At 48.3% G+C, this 17,150-nt stretch overlaps 1 protein-coding gene across 1 annotated transcript; it reads left to right on the top strand.

The window, feature by feature from the left end:
- The first annotated feature begins 10,272 nt into the window (after positions 1-10,272).
- On the top strand, positions 10,273-10,896 carry LOC137837527 (uncharacterized). Its single transcript, XM_068646547.1, has one exon. It carries the CDS (start codon positions 10,273-10,275, stop codon positions 10,894-10,896), a length of 624 nt encoding a protein of 207 aa, XP_068502648.1.
- The last annotated feature ends 6,254 nt before the right edge of the window (positions 10,897-17,150 follow it).

The raw sequence follows: 17,150 nt of genomic DNA, 5'->3' as shown, positions 1-17,150 counted from the left end.
AGGCTCAATCTGTGACACAAAAGCCACTATTCTGCAGAAATTGTTGAGTGAATTCCTTGTTGAGACTCCTTTCTCAATTTTACCAATTACATTGTCAAGAGTGAGATCCCTTGGAGTCTTCCATTCTTTATGCAGTCCTGCATTCACAGTAGATTCTTTGATAGAATCTGAATTAGTTGTATCAAGCTCACTAGATTGATTCTGTTGCACAATGGTTCTTAAATCATCCATACCAGGTTCGTCCAGAACAGATTTGGGCACAGAAAAATCTGTTTCATCAAATAAAACATGTATGGATTCTTCAACTGCAAGCAATCTTTTGTTATACACTCTATAAGCATGACCATTTATAGCATATCCAATATGTATTCCTTCATCTGATTTAGGATCAAATTTCCCCAGATTATCCTTACCATTATTTAAGACAAAGCATTTGCAGCCAAACACCCTAAGATGACTAATGCTAGGCTTCCTACCTTTATACAATTCATAGGGAGTTTTCTTAAGAATTGGTCTAATCAATGTTCTATTAAGCATATAAGAAGCAGTGTATACAGCATCAACCCAAAAATATTTAGGTAAACCAGATTCATTTAGCATAGTCCTAGCTAACTCTTCTAGTGATCTATTCTTTCTTTCAACAACACCATTTTGTTGGGGTGTCCTAGGAGCAGAATAACTATGTATGATCCCATGTTTTCACAATATTTATCAAACTTTCATTTTGAAATTCTCCCCCATGATCACTACGAATCTGTTTTATCCTATTTTCATTTTCATTATGCAGAACCTTAGCTAATTTCTTAAAGGCTTTATATGCATCATTTTTAGAAGCAAGAAACAAAGTCCATGTATATCTTGAAAAGTCATCAACAATCACCAAAGCATAGTAATTTCCAGCTAAGCTAGCAGTCCTAGATGGTCCTAACAAGTCCATATGCAGAACATCCAAAGCTTTATTTGAAGAAACCATATCTTTTGATTTAAAGGTAGTTCTAATCTGCTTTCCCTTTACACAGGCATCACACAATCTGTTATTTTGAAACTTTATGTTTGGTAAACCAGAAACAAGTTCCTTAGATTTTAGCTTATTCAAGTGATTTGTGTGAATGTGAGCTAGTCTCCTATGCCACAGCCATGACTCATCATTTTTAGATAACAAACACTCATTTTCAGAACAACTCTTTATAATGTCTAGGAGATAGATGTTGTTTACCCTTTTTCCAGTGAACAGCACCTTACCAGAATTTTCATTTGAAATTGTACAAGTGTTGGCTTCGAAATTGACCTTGTATCCCTTGTCACACAGCTGGCTAATGCTTAGAAGACTATGTTTTAGCCCTTCAACATATAGGACATTCTCAATAGTAGTTGAGTCTTTAGTACCAACATCTCCTTTTCCAAGAATTTTTCCTCTATTATGAGTTTCAAATTTATGAACTGAGTCACATCACCAGTCATGTGTTTTGAGCAGCCACTGTCAAGATACCACTGGTTTCTCCTGCTGTTTTTCTGCAACAAAACAGATTTAGCACTTATGGTACCCCTTTAGTCTAGGATCCAGCATGATTAATACCTTTCCTTAGGAAGCCATTTGGCCAATCCTTTAGGAACAAGATACCTCCTAGCTTTACAAGTTTTAGATACATGACCAGACTTCATACAATAAAAACATGTTGCAATATGCATTGTTTTTGAATAACTAAAAGAGGAAAAACCTGTTTTGGAAGGAACAAAGAAACTGGACAGCTTTTTCACATTACCTTTCATTCCAAGATTATATCCTAGACCATTTTTATTGAAAACAGCATTCTGTGAACCTAATAAGGTTTCAAGATTTTCTCTTCCTTTAGTGAAATTTGAAAGTGTTTTTAACAAATATTCAACCTGTTTTTCCAGCTTTTTACAATTATCACAAGTTTTAATTGATGCATGCAAACATGTCAATTCAAGACTAATCAATTCAGTTTTAGCTTTGTGCAGTTCTTCTTCAAGAGCTTTGACCTTAGGTTCAAGTACCCTATTTACTTTATTCAATCTGTTGCACACGATAGCCAACCTGTTTGCTTCATCATGTGTTTCCTTAAAAGCTATTAACAGCTGATCATAGTTTTCAGAATCAGTGGAGAAATTACTTACTGAGTCAGAGTTGGATCCCTCATCATTCACCATGAAGCAAAGATTTGCTTCTTCACTTTCAGTTGAGGAATTACTACATGAGGATACATCATTTTCTTCCCATGAGATATATGCTCTTCTACCTTTGCCTTTGTCACTCCTTTTGCTTGCTGATTTTTCTTTATTTTGATTGTTTGGACAATCAGCTTTTATATGACCTGGTTTACCGCATCCAAAGCACGTGTAATTGGAAGAATTTAAATCATTAGGTTGTTTGGAATACCTCTTTCTTTGCTGAGTTCTGTCACGGTTTTTCTTTCTAAGAAACCTGCTGAATTTTCTGGTGAGCAGACTCACGTTCTCATCATGTTCAGAATCACCTTCTTCCTCACTTGTATCATGTTCCATGGTAGTTTTCAGAGCAATTCCTTTGGCCTTCTTCACCACTGTTTCTTGTTCTTTCAATCTTTTCAGCTCAATTTCATGCTCTATCAGCTTTCCAAAAAGTGCAGCAGTGGACATCTTGGATAAATCTCTGGATTCTAAGATTGCTGTTACCTTAGGCTGCCAGCTCCTATCAAGACATTTTAATACCTTAATGTTAAGCTCTTCCTTGTCAAAGACTTTACCAAGGCCAGTGAGGTGATTTACAATGTGTGTAAATCGTTTCTGCATATCTGCAATACTTTCTTCAGATTGCATTCTGAACAGCTCGTACTCCTGAATTAGTGAGTGCTTCCTTGCCCGTTTCACATCATCAGTCCCTTCATGAGTCACCTCTATTACATCCCACATCTCCTTTGCTGAGTTACATTGAGAGACTCTAAAGAACTCATCCATATTCAGTGCAGAGGTGATGATATTCTTGGCTAAGGAGTCATATTGGGCCTTCTTCTTCTCGGTTTCACTCCATTCAGACCAAGGCTTCTTTATTGTTTCATCTTTGACAACCTGCATAGGTATGAAAGGTCCACTGACCACTGCATCCCAGATTCCCATGTCAATAGACTCCATAAAGATCTTCATCCTGATTTTCCAGAAAGCATAGTTAACACCACCAAACATAGGAGGTCTATTAATAGACGCACCTTCAGCAAAAGGCATTTTAAACTCAGACATCATGCACACACTTGAGAAAAATACAAGCCCTAGCTCTTGATACCAATTGTTGGGTCTATTAGTGTCTAAGTTCAAGAGGGGAGGGGTGAATTGAGCTTATTAAATTTTCGCAAGATCACACAATTTTCAGTATATCAGAGACAAAAAAAACATATTGTTTTTACATGAAACAGATTGATTCTTCAGAGCATTCTAGCACAATTTGAATTTGTTCAATATGAAATTGTGATCAACAGAGGATTATAGCAGAGTCAGATCAGCTGAATATTATGAGGATGAAGGATACAACTATGCTTAGGAACCAAACAAATTTACTGAACACAAGGTTTTAAGGAGAATGATTCTTCCTCAGATTTTAATGATTAGACTGTTTGTTCACAGATCACTTAAGCCATCATATGCAACTGCCTTGTTTGTGATTAGAAAGCTTTAACAAATCAGGAAGAACAGTTCTTACTTAAACCCAGAATTAACAGATTCAATTTCAAAAGAACAGATTTAGTTCTTGACAGAATTAAGCAAAACCAGAAATGAGTGCAGGGATGAGAAGACAAGGAACACAAGTTTTTATACTGGTTCACTCATACAAAGCTACATCCAGTCTCACCTTACCCCAAGGTGGAATCCACTAAAAACAGTACCAATTACTTACAGACACAGCAGTTCTTGAACACTACAAGAACAACACAAACAATGCTGAAAAACCCTATTTCAGCACACCTTGCACTCCAAGAAACCCTATCAAGGAGTGACTAACACTTACACCTTTACAAAACAGAATAAAGGAAAGATTACACCTGAAAAGAAGATGCAAGAACTCAAAACCAGTAGTTCAATTTGCTGCAGAACTGCACCAGCACCTTCACCAAGATCAATGGTTTCCTAGAACAAGCACACTTGAAAATCTCTTTGGAAAACCTTTCAAAAATCTTTCAATCCTTCTTCTCACATGGAAAATGTTTGATCTCTGTCAAAAACGTAATTGCTCAGCACACCTTCATGTGAGAGACACTTTTCTTTATATAGAAAAACAGTTTCTAACTTGTTTTAAAAAAACAGTTGAAAAACAGTTATGAAAACAACAGATTCATTTTTGAACTTAACAGATTTATTTTTTGTGAAAACCGCCAACTCAGCTAACTGAAATAACTATCTGAGTTGTACCTTTGGTGCCCTAACTAACTTGTGAAAAACCTTTTAACTGACCAGAAGGGCAAACCGATTCTTTCACAATGAAACAAATTAAGTGAGAGCAAATAGGCCAGCTCAGCTTTAACTAAAATAACAACCTAAGCTTTGCATGTGGTGCCCTAACAGAATTTTAGAAAAGCCTTTTAACAGAGAAGAAATAAACAGATTCTTTCCCCATAAAACAAATTTATTTGTGTACTGATTTAAAACTTTTAAAATCATTTTAAAAAGCTTTTCAAAAACCATTTAACCACATCATGTGCTTGATATAGACTTGGTTAGGCATCTAGGATAGGTTATACAGCAAAAGGCAATCATACACAATTACAAGCCTAATTACAAATGAATCTAAAAACCTATTACAATCTTCAAAGCACTCAAGCCATTTTCTTCATCAAACACATATCAAGCCTTGATAGGGAAAAAGCTTCCTCCAGCTTCAACAAGATTAACATCTCGAACTGTGACTCTGCCAACCACATCGTTGATGGAAAGGTGGTGCCCCTTGACCTGAAGGATTGAACCGCAGGCTCCCAGCTTCCATTTTTAATTTCTTTTGGTTTGATGACTTGTAAATATCTGAAAGTTCGTAGCACTTAACCCTTCTGTACATGTATTGGAAACGCAATTTGCTATTTACTTTCGCTATTACTCTTCGCTTTATTGCTTGTTCGTTCCTGATAAGCCGAGTATCATTGGATTGCTATCTTCGCTCTCAGAGCCTCATTGGCCCTTGTATTTTTCTTGTCTTTGGCATCTCGCGCTTTCACGCTCCTCTTTCTTCTTATCCTGTACTAAAAGTCCACGCTCGAGGAGAGACCTGCTCTGGGTGTCCTTAGCGTGTCTGAACACTTGGGACAAAGTCGCGCTTTGGTGCCCACGCCCTTGGAGAGGCCTGTATAACAGCGCCGTATCGTCCATGGAGTGTCTCAAACACCAAGGCAATTTGTCCCTTAACTCTTGGTGCTTGGCGCCCACGCCTGAGGAGAGGCCTATTACAGCAGCGCCGTATCGTCCTCAGGGTGTCTAGAAACGCTAAGCATTAGGCAGGCTTGAAGCCTCCCGAGGGGTCACTCCCTCCATGGTCTTTCCTTCCCATGGGTATCGGGGAGCAACGTCGCTGATGACTTGCTTGGCTTCTGGCGATTTCGGCCCCCTCCACAGTCTTTCCTACCCGTGGGTATCGGGGGGGCGATGCCATCAGCGTCTTATACTGGCGACGCCCTACCTTGGCGACGCCATGTCTTGGCAATGCCTGGTGCGGTCAATCTATTGACTTTGGCCTTGGCGCTGACTTTGGCTTTGACTCTGGTCAACGCCTGAGGGCGGGACATTTGCTTTAGCGAAAAGCCCAAGGTCTCGCCCACGCCATCCACGTGGCATTTTCCATATTGCTGATGGGACGTTTTCCTGCTTGATTTGATCTTGACATTTTCTGAGCTTTTGACAAGATGTTCTCTTCTTCGCCGGCGCGTCGTACCCTCGGGGACTCTGTCGACATGACGTTCTCTAAATGATAACAAGTGACGCTAAAGGTCGTCCTCCCATCTCCTGACACGTGGCTTGATCGCGCGGTGCTCCTTTCGTGTCCTTTGGCGCCTCAACTGTAATGTTTGGGGTCTTTGAAATCCCGTACATGCACTCATCATCTCTGTGTTTTCGCATCTTCTTCGGACCGTTCCTCTTCCTTCCAAAGAGTTCTGTACCGTCCCGTATCCGGGCGTTGACAAAGTCAAGGTCAAAGTCAACGTCGGGGGTCAAAGTCGACATAAGGCGTCGCCTAGGTGAAGAGACGCCAAGTGCCAGCGTCGCCAAGAGGAAGAGTCGCCAAGGTCAAGGCGTCGCCTAGTTAAGGCATCGCCCAGTTAAGGCGTCGCCAAGGTCAAATGTCACAAAGGCAAGGCGATCACAGTATGGCTCCCCGATACCCATGGGTAGGAAAGACCATGGAGGGAGCGATGCCGTGGGAAGGCCTCAAATCTCAATAATCCGGGGTAGTAATAAAGAGAACAGAAAGGTGGCTTCAAGGCCACAGTGATAGCGCCAGTGTAGGGCAACCTGACTCGCGAAGTGCCCCTGCCGCCCCAGAGACGCCCTTGGGATAGATACGACTCAAGAGGAGGGTCACGCTCAGGGTAGCCAGGTGCAGGGCACGAGAGGAAGGCAGATACGCTCTCAAAGTGAGTGACTAGATGTTTGGGGGCATGAGTTGGCACCCAAAAAGTCACCTCTAGCGCAGATGCACTCCCAGGTAGGAGGACTCACACGAGGAGATACCCTTAGATGGGGTCACGGCGCTGTGAGGCCCTCCACGTGTACAGCAGCCAGGTCAGAATAGAAACGCCATTTTGTCAGGTACAAGGTAATTAAAGTTATTTAATACAGTTTCCGTTTTGAGCGTTTAAGGTACTATAAATGCTCCCAAGTGTTTTAAACGTCTTAAATGCGCTATGTTTTATAATTAAATGCGCTTTAAGGCGCTTTGAATGCGGGAGTAGATTAAATAGCGCTTTGAATGTTGGAAACGGGGTTCGAACTTTTGGCAAATTTTCCAAAAACTCTATAGTTGCTTGCTCGAGCTTCGAGGTTACGGACAAGGGACTAGGGGAAGATCTTTGCCAGAAGGAGAAAATATACACTAGACACAATTCACTTAACCACCTTCAGAGTACCCTTCAAGGTGCTCCGATACGGAGGTGCAATGTTTTTGGTGTTTCTTGCTGGCTGACTTGAGCGTCGAAGTGCAAACGGTCGCTAGGGCGCCCTTTTGTCCTTCTTTGCAGGAATCCACAGGTAACCAGTGGGAAGGAGTACCTAGCTGACGGTTGAGGTCGCGCACGAAGACGTCCCAGGTCAACCGGACGGAACATTTGGCGCCCACTGTGGGTCCGATGTAAAACATTGGTCCCATCGCAAGTTTGAAAAGATCTATCAAGTCACGATAACGTCTGACGAACAGGGCCCCGCCGCCAGTCTCTTACGATCTGTTTGATGTGAAGCAATACCAAGGGGAGAGTTTGAAGGAGTATATCAACCGCTTCGGGGCCCAAGTGGTGAAACTGGGCACGTCGGAGGAGCCCATGATTGTGTATGCCTTCAGGAAAGGCGTGTGTCCCGGCCCTTTTTGCAAATCTATTATTCGCAATCGCCCAAGGACTTTTGCTGAAATACGGCGTCAGGCAGTGGAACATATCGCCTCCGAAGGAGAGGTGTGCGAGAAGCGAACCAGCGTTGTGCCCTCACGCCCGAGGGCACACACGCGGGTTCAGCCTGTCAAGGTCAACGAGACCAGGATGGGAAGGAAGAAGTCAGAGGGGAGACGCCCCTATGAAGCAAGAAAACCCCAGCCCCGGGGTCCAGCAGGGGGCGATCGCCCGGCTAGGGAGAGGGCAAGGCCGGCGAGATACAACTTTGTAGTGGAATTGAAGGACCTGATCGCCGTGCCTAATATAGCTGAGAGGTTGAGGCGACCGGCGAAAACTGACAAGGTGTTAGGGCCACAGAAAGACTCTTGGTGCGAGTTCCACGAGGCCTTTGGTCATCACATTGACAACTGCCTCTCGTTGGGTTACCAGCTTGATGAGCTGGTGAGAAGCGGGTTTCTGAAGGATTACGTCGCAGATTCCGCCGCGACCGCCCTGCCGGCGCCAACAGAAGAGCAAGCGCACGAGATGCCCGTTCTCGACGAGGTTCACACCATTGCTGGAGGTTTTTCCGGCGGAGGACCCACCGCCTCCAGTGAAAGAAATACGCAAGGGGGGTCAACTTGATAGAAGAAAGGATCTTGGGTGAGCCGTGGGAATCGGACCTCGTGTTGAGAGGGGATCTCCGAGACGTGGTGCCGCATGACAATGACCCCGTGGTCATTTCGGTTGTCACGGCTGGAAGAAAGGTGCACAGGGTTCTTGTCGACCAGGGAAGTTCAGCAGACGTCATGTTCTGGTCGACATTCAACAAGTTACGTTTGTCTCCCGACCTTTTGAGGCCCTACACAGGGTGCCTATATGGGTTTGCAGATAACCAGGTGGAAGTCCGAGGCTACCTGGAGTTGAGGACTACGTTCACGGATGGAGAGGCCTCGCGTACCGAAAGCATCTGGTACTTGGTCGTAAACGCCAACTCCGCCTACAACATTTTGTTGGGCAGACCGACGTTGAATAGGCTGAACGCAGTAGCCTCCACACGCCATATGAAGATGAAGCTGTCGGACCTCAGCGGCAAGGTGATAGTCATCAAGTCGGATCAGGAGGAGGCGCGGAAGTGTTATGAAAACAGCCTGAAAACGAAGAAAAGCGTGTTCATGGTGTTTGAGCGTCCGCCCAGTGCGGACACATCGATGATTGAGGCGACGCCCGCCGGGACAACGCCTGACGAGGCCACACCCGTGAAGGCGACGCACGAGTTAGATACACTCATGGAGGAGGGACCTGACGATACGGCGCCCGTGGACGAGGCGGCGCCCATTCAGGATAATAGCAGGGATCAACAGGCGACTAACGCCGTGGAGAGGGAGATTGGCGGCAAAACGTTTAAGTTAGGGCGTTAGGGCGTTTGTTGAGCCAAGAAGAGCAGGAGGGGGTGGCAGGGGTGATTTCACGCCACTTGGATGCTTTCGCATGGTCTGCCTCGGATATGCCCGGCATCGACCCGGATTTCCTATGTCATCACCTCAGCATGGACGCCACGGTCCGCCCCGTGCGCCAAAGAAGGAGAAAGTTTAACGAAGAGAGGCAGCTGGTGGTAAAGGAGGAAACGCAGAAGCTGCTTGGTGCTGGCCACATCAGGGAGATTCAATACCCTGAGTGGCTAGCCAACGTTGTCCTGGTGAAGAAGGCGAATGGGAAGTGGAGGATGTGCGTGGACTTCACGGACTTAAATAAGGCATGCCCGAAGGACTCGTACCCACTACCCGGCATCGACGCGTTGGTGGATAGTGCATCCGGCTGCAAGGTGCTTAGCTTCCTGGATGCATTCTCTGGATACAACCAGATCAAAATGCACCCGAGAGATGAGAGCAAAACTGCATTCATGACAGAGACTTGCAGTTACTGTTACAAGGTGATGCCTTTTGGGCTGAAAAACGCGGGCGCCACCTACCAAAGGCTGATGGACAAGGTCCTAGCACCCATGTTAGGAAGGAATGTATACGCCTACGTGGATGACATGGTAGTGGCGTCGCAGGATAGGGCACAACACGTGGCAGACCTAGAGGAGTTGTTCGTCACTATATCCAAATAACGCCTCAAACTAAACCCTGAGAAGTGTTTCTTCGGGGTAGAGGCCGGTAAGTTCGTAGGTTTCATGCTCACGGAGAGGGGAATAGAGGCGAACCCCGACAAATGCGCAGTGATTATCGCCATGCGAAGCCCGACGTCAGTAAAGGAAATGCAGCAGCTGACGGGGCGGATGGCGCCGCTCTCAAAGTTTGTTTCTGCCGGGGGAGAGAAGGGGCACTCATATTTCCAGTGCCTCAAGAGAAATAGTCGCTTTGCATGGACTGACGAATGCGAAGCGGCTTTCATTAAGTTGAAAGAATACCTGGCGACGCCACCGGTCCTCTGCAAACCGGTAACAGGCGTGCCCCTCCGGCTGTACTTCACGGTGACAGAGCGGGCTATCAGCTCTGTGCTGGTCCAGGAGCAGGACCAGAGTCAAAAGCCCATCTATTTCGTGAGCAAGGCATTACAAGGCGCGGAGACGAGATACCAGGCGCTGGAGAAGGCAGCGTTAGCAGTGGTGTTTTCAGCCAGGAGGCTCCGTCATTACTTCCATAGCTTTACGGTGGTAGTGATGACAAACCTCCCTATACAGAAGGTGCTGCAGAAGCCTGACGTGGCTGGAAGAATGGTGCGCTGGGCGGTGGAGTTGTCAGAATTCAACATCCAGTATGAGTCTAGAGGATCCATCAAAGGGCAAGTATACGCGGATTTTGTGGCAGAACTCTCGCGCGGAGGTGAACAAGAGGTGGAGGCGGGCTCGCGGGGCTTGCTCTCGGTTGATGGCTCCTCCAATCTGCAGGGAAGTGGTGCGGGAATAGTCTTGGAGGGACCCAATGGTGTGTTGATCGAGCAAGCTCTGCGCTTCGCCTTCAGGGCAAGTAATAATCAGGCTGAATACGAAGCCCTGATTGCAGGAATGCTCCTAGCTAAAGAAATGAGCGCGCAGAATCTCTTGGTAAAGAGTGATTCCCAACTGATTACAGGGCAAGTGTCGGGTGAGTTCCAGGCCAAAGACCCACAGATGGCGGCATATCTGCAATACGTTCAACTGTTGAGAGGAGCATTTAACGCTCTTGAGCTAGTACATGTCCCAAGGGAACATGATCCTGCCGGCAACTCGAACATGGAGGAATCGCTTCGTAGCACTCTTGGTCCCGTCTACGCGACTGCGTTTTCCACAGGATCACCCTTAGAACCTTCTCTTGGATCTCCAAACGTGACCTGCAAAACACACAGACGGCGCCTCTAGCGGCCGTTTGCACTCCGACGATCAAGTTAGTCCACAGAACCACCAAAGACTAGAAAACTAGTAGTGTGTGTGAAAAACTCTTGTACTCTGTTTTTCGTCCCCCCTCAATCTCTCCCTGATTCTCTTTTATGTCTCTCTCTCTGTTTCTGGGCATAACAGAATTCTGTTATGCTTTTCTGGCATGTGTCAGAACCCTGTTGTGCTTTTCAGAGACAGTGTACCTGCAGAATCAGAGAGTGTGGGTGTCTGTGCGTGTCCGCGCGTTTCTGCGCTGGGCTGCGCCTGTCTGTACCCTTAATGGTACGGAGTGCACTTTTGTCTGGACCGCACCCCTCTCAGATGGTGACACGTGGAGGCCTGCAACTCACATCTAACAACACACGTGTCACTTACTGGAAGGGCTCTAGCGCTTCTCTTTGTGTGCCTAAGTTACGCCCTTACAGAGTAACTTAGGATGTTTCTCTTATCTGGGCAAATCGCATACTCTTGGGAGAACGTCGGGTGTGGTTGGTCTAGGCATACTCACAAACGTTGCTCTCTGCGTAGGCGACTCACCCTTCACGATGCCACGCACGTCATGGGTGAGGGAATAACCAATCACTGACTGGTTTACCAGTTCCCTCAGGCCACTCTCGTGCATGATTCCCTGAGGTGTACTCATGCGAGATCCATGCGTAACGCTCTCGCTGGGAACCTCAGTCCCAGTTTAACTGCGTGTAACACGAGACCCCGATGACAATACACCCGATGACTGATCAGTGTTTATTTGCTCCTCGCGTTCTGCCTTCAGGCGTTAGTCTGAGAACTGGTCTGTTGGTGGCCACTTGGCTACTGACCACCGATCACCATTCTGGATGATCTGTCCCCCGACCTCTCTGCCGCCTGATCTGTCGGTGGTCACTTGGTTACTGACCACCGATCACCGCTCTTGGCGATCGTCCCCCTGACCTCTCTGCCACCTGGTCCACGTGTCACCCTGCGAGTGGTCCACGTGGTTCTCTGTTGCTGACGTCATCGACTACCGATGACCGATCGGATCACAAGCCCCCCAGTCTCGAGTCGAGAACTCGTTCTCAGCGAAGAGACTAAGTGGTCGTGCCCTCAGTCCACGTGGCAAGTGGGGCCGCCTCACGTGCCACCTCACGTGCTGCTTCTTTAACGTTTGGACTTCTTCTCTTAATCTCGCGACACGTGGCCCCATCAACGGCCAGCGCTGTGCGTCGCTAGCGCTTCTCTTATTCAAATTGGCGCGCCCTTTCACTGTTCCTCCATCTTCTTCATTCGACTCCCAGACTCTCTGCGAACTTCTCCTCTGCGCACCCATCTTTCTTCAAATTTTCTGCTTCCCAAACTCTTGCGATCATCCAAAGGTATGGTTTTTCTTCTCCCTGGCCCCTTTTTGGTCATCTTTACCGATTGCATTTATCATTCTGGTTATCATGCATTCATCTTCTCTATTTCCCTCTCTCGAACCCGCGCTAGGGTTTTTTCATGCCCTCGCTCTGACTTCTGCTTCTTCTTCTTTCTCTTTTCACCTGGGCATCTCCTTCTCCTTTCCCCTCTCTGTTTTCACCGAAACATTCATCATTCCCTCTTCTTCCATTCATTCTGACCTTTTCGTTTTTTCTCCATTTGCAGCTATCTCACGATGGCTCGCTTGAAACAAACTGCGCGCATCATTGCCCCATCCTCTGGTGCACAGCCTTCCGCGAGTGCGCCAGCTCCACCACCGCCTGTGGCTACCTCCTACCACGACAATGCCAGAGTCTACGAATGGGCTCCCTTGGCATTGCTCGCTGAAACCTCCACCCTGCTGCCCAAGGGTCATCTCACGTCCCTGCTAAGTCGCAACCCCGATGAGCCTTCCTGCTCCATCGACAGGGAGAATGACTTCAACATCCAAATCCGCATTCCTCCTCGAGGAATGCCTATCTGCGCGGATGACAGGGCCACCAATGGGGTGCCCTTCGTCTTCGTCTACTCCGCTATTTTCAAGAGGTTGAAGCTGCGCCTCCCTTTCACTTTCTTCGAAAAGGAGCTGATGATGGAGTTAAACGTCGCGCCTTGCCAACTCCATCCAAATGCCTGGGCCTTCATCCGGGCATTTCAGATCCTCTGCAGCTATTTCGGGCACAACGCCTCCGTGGACGTGTTCCTCTACTTCTTCGAAGCGAAGAACCCTGGGACAGGTCCTGGGTTAGCCTGAACGGGGTTGCTGGGCGGGTGCTCCTGGGCCTGTACCAGCAATCCTTCAAAGACTGGAAGGGTAGATTCTACATGATATCTGCTACCCCTCAAAGTCCAAATCTGCTCTAGGGATATCCCCTCTACTGGGTTCCTGGAGTTGAATTCAAGAAGTCCAGGGGCCTCGAAGCTATGGCCCCCTACGAGCGCGAGCTATGTGGGCTGCTCCTGGGGGCTAAGTACAACTCCGCCCGCCTCATCAAGGATGAATTTGATGTGGTGGCGCTGAAAAAATATATAGGTAGCTCTTCTTGCACTTCTTAGGATACTTGCCTCTTCTCATGCATGTTTTTATGTGCTTTTTGACTTACTTGCATAACTTGACCAACTAACCCCTCCTTTTCTCGTCTATGCAGACTCAATGACGGGGAAAGACAGGAAGCTGGCCTTGCTGGAGCTTGCCAAGCATCGGGGAACCAAAGGCACTGGGTCCTCCTCTTCTACAACTGAGCCCATCGCAGCCCCTCCCCTCTCGGTCGTGCCAACTGAAGGCCCCGAGCAAGGGAAGAAAAGGAAAAGGCTGGTGAAGGCTTCCACTTCATCTACTGCTGCTTCAACTGAAGAGGAGAGCTCAGGCTCTCCTCTTGTACACCGCCAAAGGATGAGAGCAGCAGTTGAGGGGGCCTCATCTCTCCAGCCTGGAGAGATTGAGGTGGTGGAAGTAGAGGAAGGGTCTTCCCCTCCTCCCTGCGCTCAAACTGCCTCAGAGCCCACCAACCTTCCTTCTCCAGGCCAGCAGTTGCCTCCAACTACCAAACTGCCATCTTCCCCCCCAGCAGGTCAATCACCTGGTCCATCCGCTCATCCTGCTGGAGGCGCTTCTGCCCAAACTGGGGGTGCACCACCACCGCTGCTGCCAATCCCTAGCGCCACTGCTGAATGTGGTGGGTCTAGCTCGCGCCCAAGCGCTTCTGGGGCCACCCACGAGAATTTCAGCAGGGTCATCACCCTGGTTCGACAGCTCATAAGCAACCGGGAGCTTGTCGAGTGGAATGGTGATGAGGTGGATATGCACCTGGCAAGGCAGGTAGTGCTCTCTCCGGAGTTCTCCACCCAGCATCGCAAGCAAATAGCCCTGGAGAAGAGGGTGAAAGAGCTTAAGCACGACAAGGAGTCACTGCGAAGTGACTTCGAAGCTGCTCAAGGATCCGTTGAACTGATGCGAGGCATGGTGGAGAAGGCTAGGAGGGAGTACCTAGCGCAGGTCCAAGAGACCATCAAGACGGAGATCTTGATGGGGCAGACGGTGAGCTCTTTGGACTGCGCGGTGGTGGAGCTTAGGGCCGAGACTTCCTCCCTGCGCCAACTGAACACTCAGCTAGTGGGGGAGCTCGAGTCCACCAAAGAAGCAGCTGCTGCTGGGGAGAAGAGACTTGAGGAGGTGGTGGGCAAAATGTCTGAAGCTGCCTCCTCCCTTGCTGCCGTGCCGTGACCACTGAGAGAGATGCTGCGGAGGCCTCAAAGCAAAATCTGGAGGCGGAGAAGGCTGACTTGATGAACGTGGGTGCTGATGCCCTCACTGATGGATTCGAGCTAGCCCTCGAGCAAGTCAGATGCGTTCTCCCAGACCTGGACCTCTCGCAGTTCAGCATCTATCATGAAGTGGTGGATGGAAAGCTCCTCCCTCCTTCCCCTTAAACTTTTCTCCTTCTTGCAAATTTAACTTTTGCACAATTTTTCTTAATGCTCCAAAATTTGTATAAGACTTGACTGTAAATACAAACTCTCAATGCCTGATGAAACTCACACCATTCATTTTTCTTCCTTCCAAGTACCTTATCTGTCTTCTCTAGTACTCGTAGTCTTGCTGCTACAGCAGGAAGGGCGATGAGATCCGCCAATTCCACCATGAAGTTGTATCTCGGGGGTGCGTTATTCTCCCTTGCACGCCCCCTGCTCTGGTCTTTGCCTGGTGCATAGGGACGAGGTTTTTCCCGCACCTTCTTCCCCTCCTTGGCCTCATGCACCCTTGCTTGCTGTGGCTTTGCTTGCCCTCCACGCGGTCTGGGTGGTGCAGCACTTCCCCTCTTCTCAGAAACCTCTGTTTCTGCCACTATGTGCGCCACCGCACGTCGTTGAATCTCTGCAAAGGTGCTGGGATGGCTCCTGATGAGAGACTCGCTGAAGGGGCCAGGCAGCACTCCCTTCTTAAACGCGTGCACCAGCATATCTTCATCTTTGCTGGGCAGTCTAACCACTTGTGCTCCAAAGCGGTTGAGGTAGTCTTTCAGCGACTCACCTTGGTACTGGCGCACGTCGAACAAGTCGTATGACACCACTGCAGGTGCTTTGTTGACGATATATTGTTCAGTGAAGAGCTTCGAGAACTGAGAGAAAGACGTGATATGTCCTTCTGGCAGGCTCACAAACCACTCCATGGCGATTCCGCTGAGCGTACTCATAAACATTTTGCAGTAGACAGCGTCTGAACCCCCAGACAACATCATCTGGGTGTGGAACGCCGTCAGATGCGCCTCCGGGTCTTCTACCCCCTTGAACGATGCCTTCACCCCCACCAGGTTGGGACGCACCATGGTTCCCATGATCTCAGGGGAGAATGGCATGGGGAACGCTCTTGGAGGTGAGGGCTATCTAGACACCCTTTCGTCAACCATGTGTTCCCTCTGCGCCTGCAGCGTCCTTCTCAACTCCTCATTGACGCGATTCAACTCGTCGTTCCTTCTTTGCGACGCAGCTAACTCCGTCTGCATCCTCTCTTGTTCAACCTTTGACGCTGCGGCGTAATCCTGCAGCGTGCGCACCATTTCCAGGACCTGCGCCATTGTCACAGCTCCTTCGTCAGCGGATGGCGCAGGCGACGGCTGTCTGTTTCTAGGCATCTTTGTCTATCAAGGAAACTGATAAAACTCTGGTAAGCTTTAAAACTGTGGTATATATGGGACAACGATTCACTCGTGCCCCACGGTGGGCGCCAAATGATCCTGCCGGCAACTCGAACGTGGAGGAATCGCTTCGTAGCACTCTTGGTCCCGTCTACGCGACTGCGTTTTCCACAGGATCACCCTCAGAACCTTCTCTTGGATCTCCAAACGTGACCTGCAAAACACATAGACGGCGCCTCTAGCGGCCGTTTGCACTCCGACGATCAAGTTAGTCCACAGAACCACCAAAGACTAGAAAACTAGTAGTGTGTGTGAAAAACTCTTGTACTCTATTTTTCGTCCCCCCTCAATCTCTCCCTGATTCTCTTTTATGTCTCTCTCTCTGTTTCTGGGCATAACAGAATTCTGTTATGCTTTTCTGGCATGTGTCAGAACCCTGTTGTGCTTTTCAGAGACAGTGTACCTGCAGAATCAGAGAGTGTGGGTGTCTGTGCGTGTCCGCGCGTCTCTGCGCTGGGCTGCGCCTGTCTGTACCCTTAATGGTACGGAGTGCACTTTTGTCTGGACCGCACCCCTCTCAGATGGTGACACGTGGAGGCCTGCAACTCACATCTAACCACACATGTGTCACTTACTGGAAGGGCTCTAGCGCTTTTCTTTGTGTGCCTAAGTTACGCCCTTGCAAAGTAACTTAGGATATTTCTCTTATCTGGGCAAATCGCATACTCTTCGGAGAACGTCGGGTGTGGCTGGTCTAGGCACACTCACCAAACGTTGCTCTCTGCGTAGGCGACTTACCCTTCACGATGCCACGCACGTCATGGGTGAGGGAATAACCAATCACTGACTGGTTTACGAGTTCCCTCAGGCCACTCTCGTGCATGATTCCCTGAGGTGTACTCATGCGAGATCCATGCGTAACGCTCTCGCTGGGAACCTCAGTCCCAGTTTAACTGCGTGTAACACGAGACCCCGATGACAATACACCCGATGACTGATCAGTGTTTATTTGCTCCTCGCGTTCTGCCTTCAGGCGTTAGTCTGAGAACTGGTCTGTTGGTGGCCACTTGGCTACTGACCACCGATCACCATTCTGGATGATCTGTCCCCCGACCTCTCTGCCGCCTGATCTGTCGGTGGTCACTTGGTTACTGACCACCGATCACC

Source organism: Phaseolus vulgaris, chromosome 11 (assembly GCF_000499845.2).
Source record: "Phaseolus vulgaris cultivar G19833 chromosome 11, P. vulgaris v2.0, whole genome shotgun sequence".
Taxonomy (NCBI): domain Eukaryota; kingdom Viridiplantae; phylum Streptophyta; class Magnoliopsida; order Fabales; family Fabaceae; genus Phaseolus; species Phaseolus vulgaris.
This window is presented reverse-complemented; position numbering and strand designations above follow the sequence as displayed.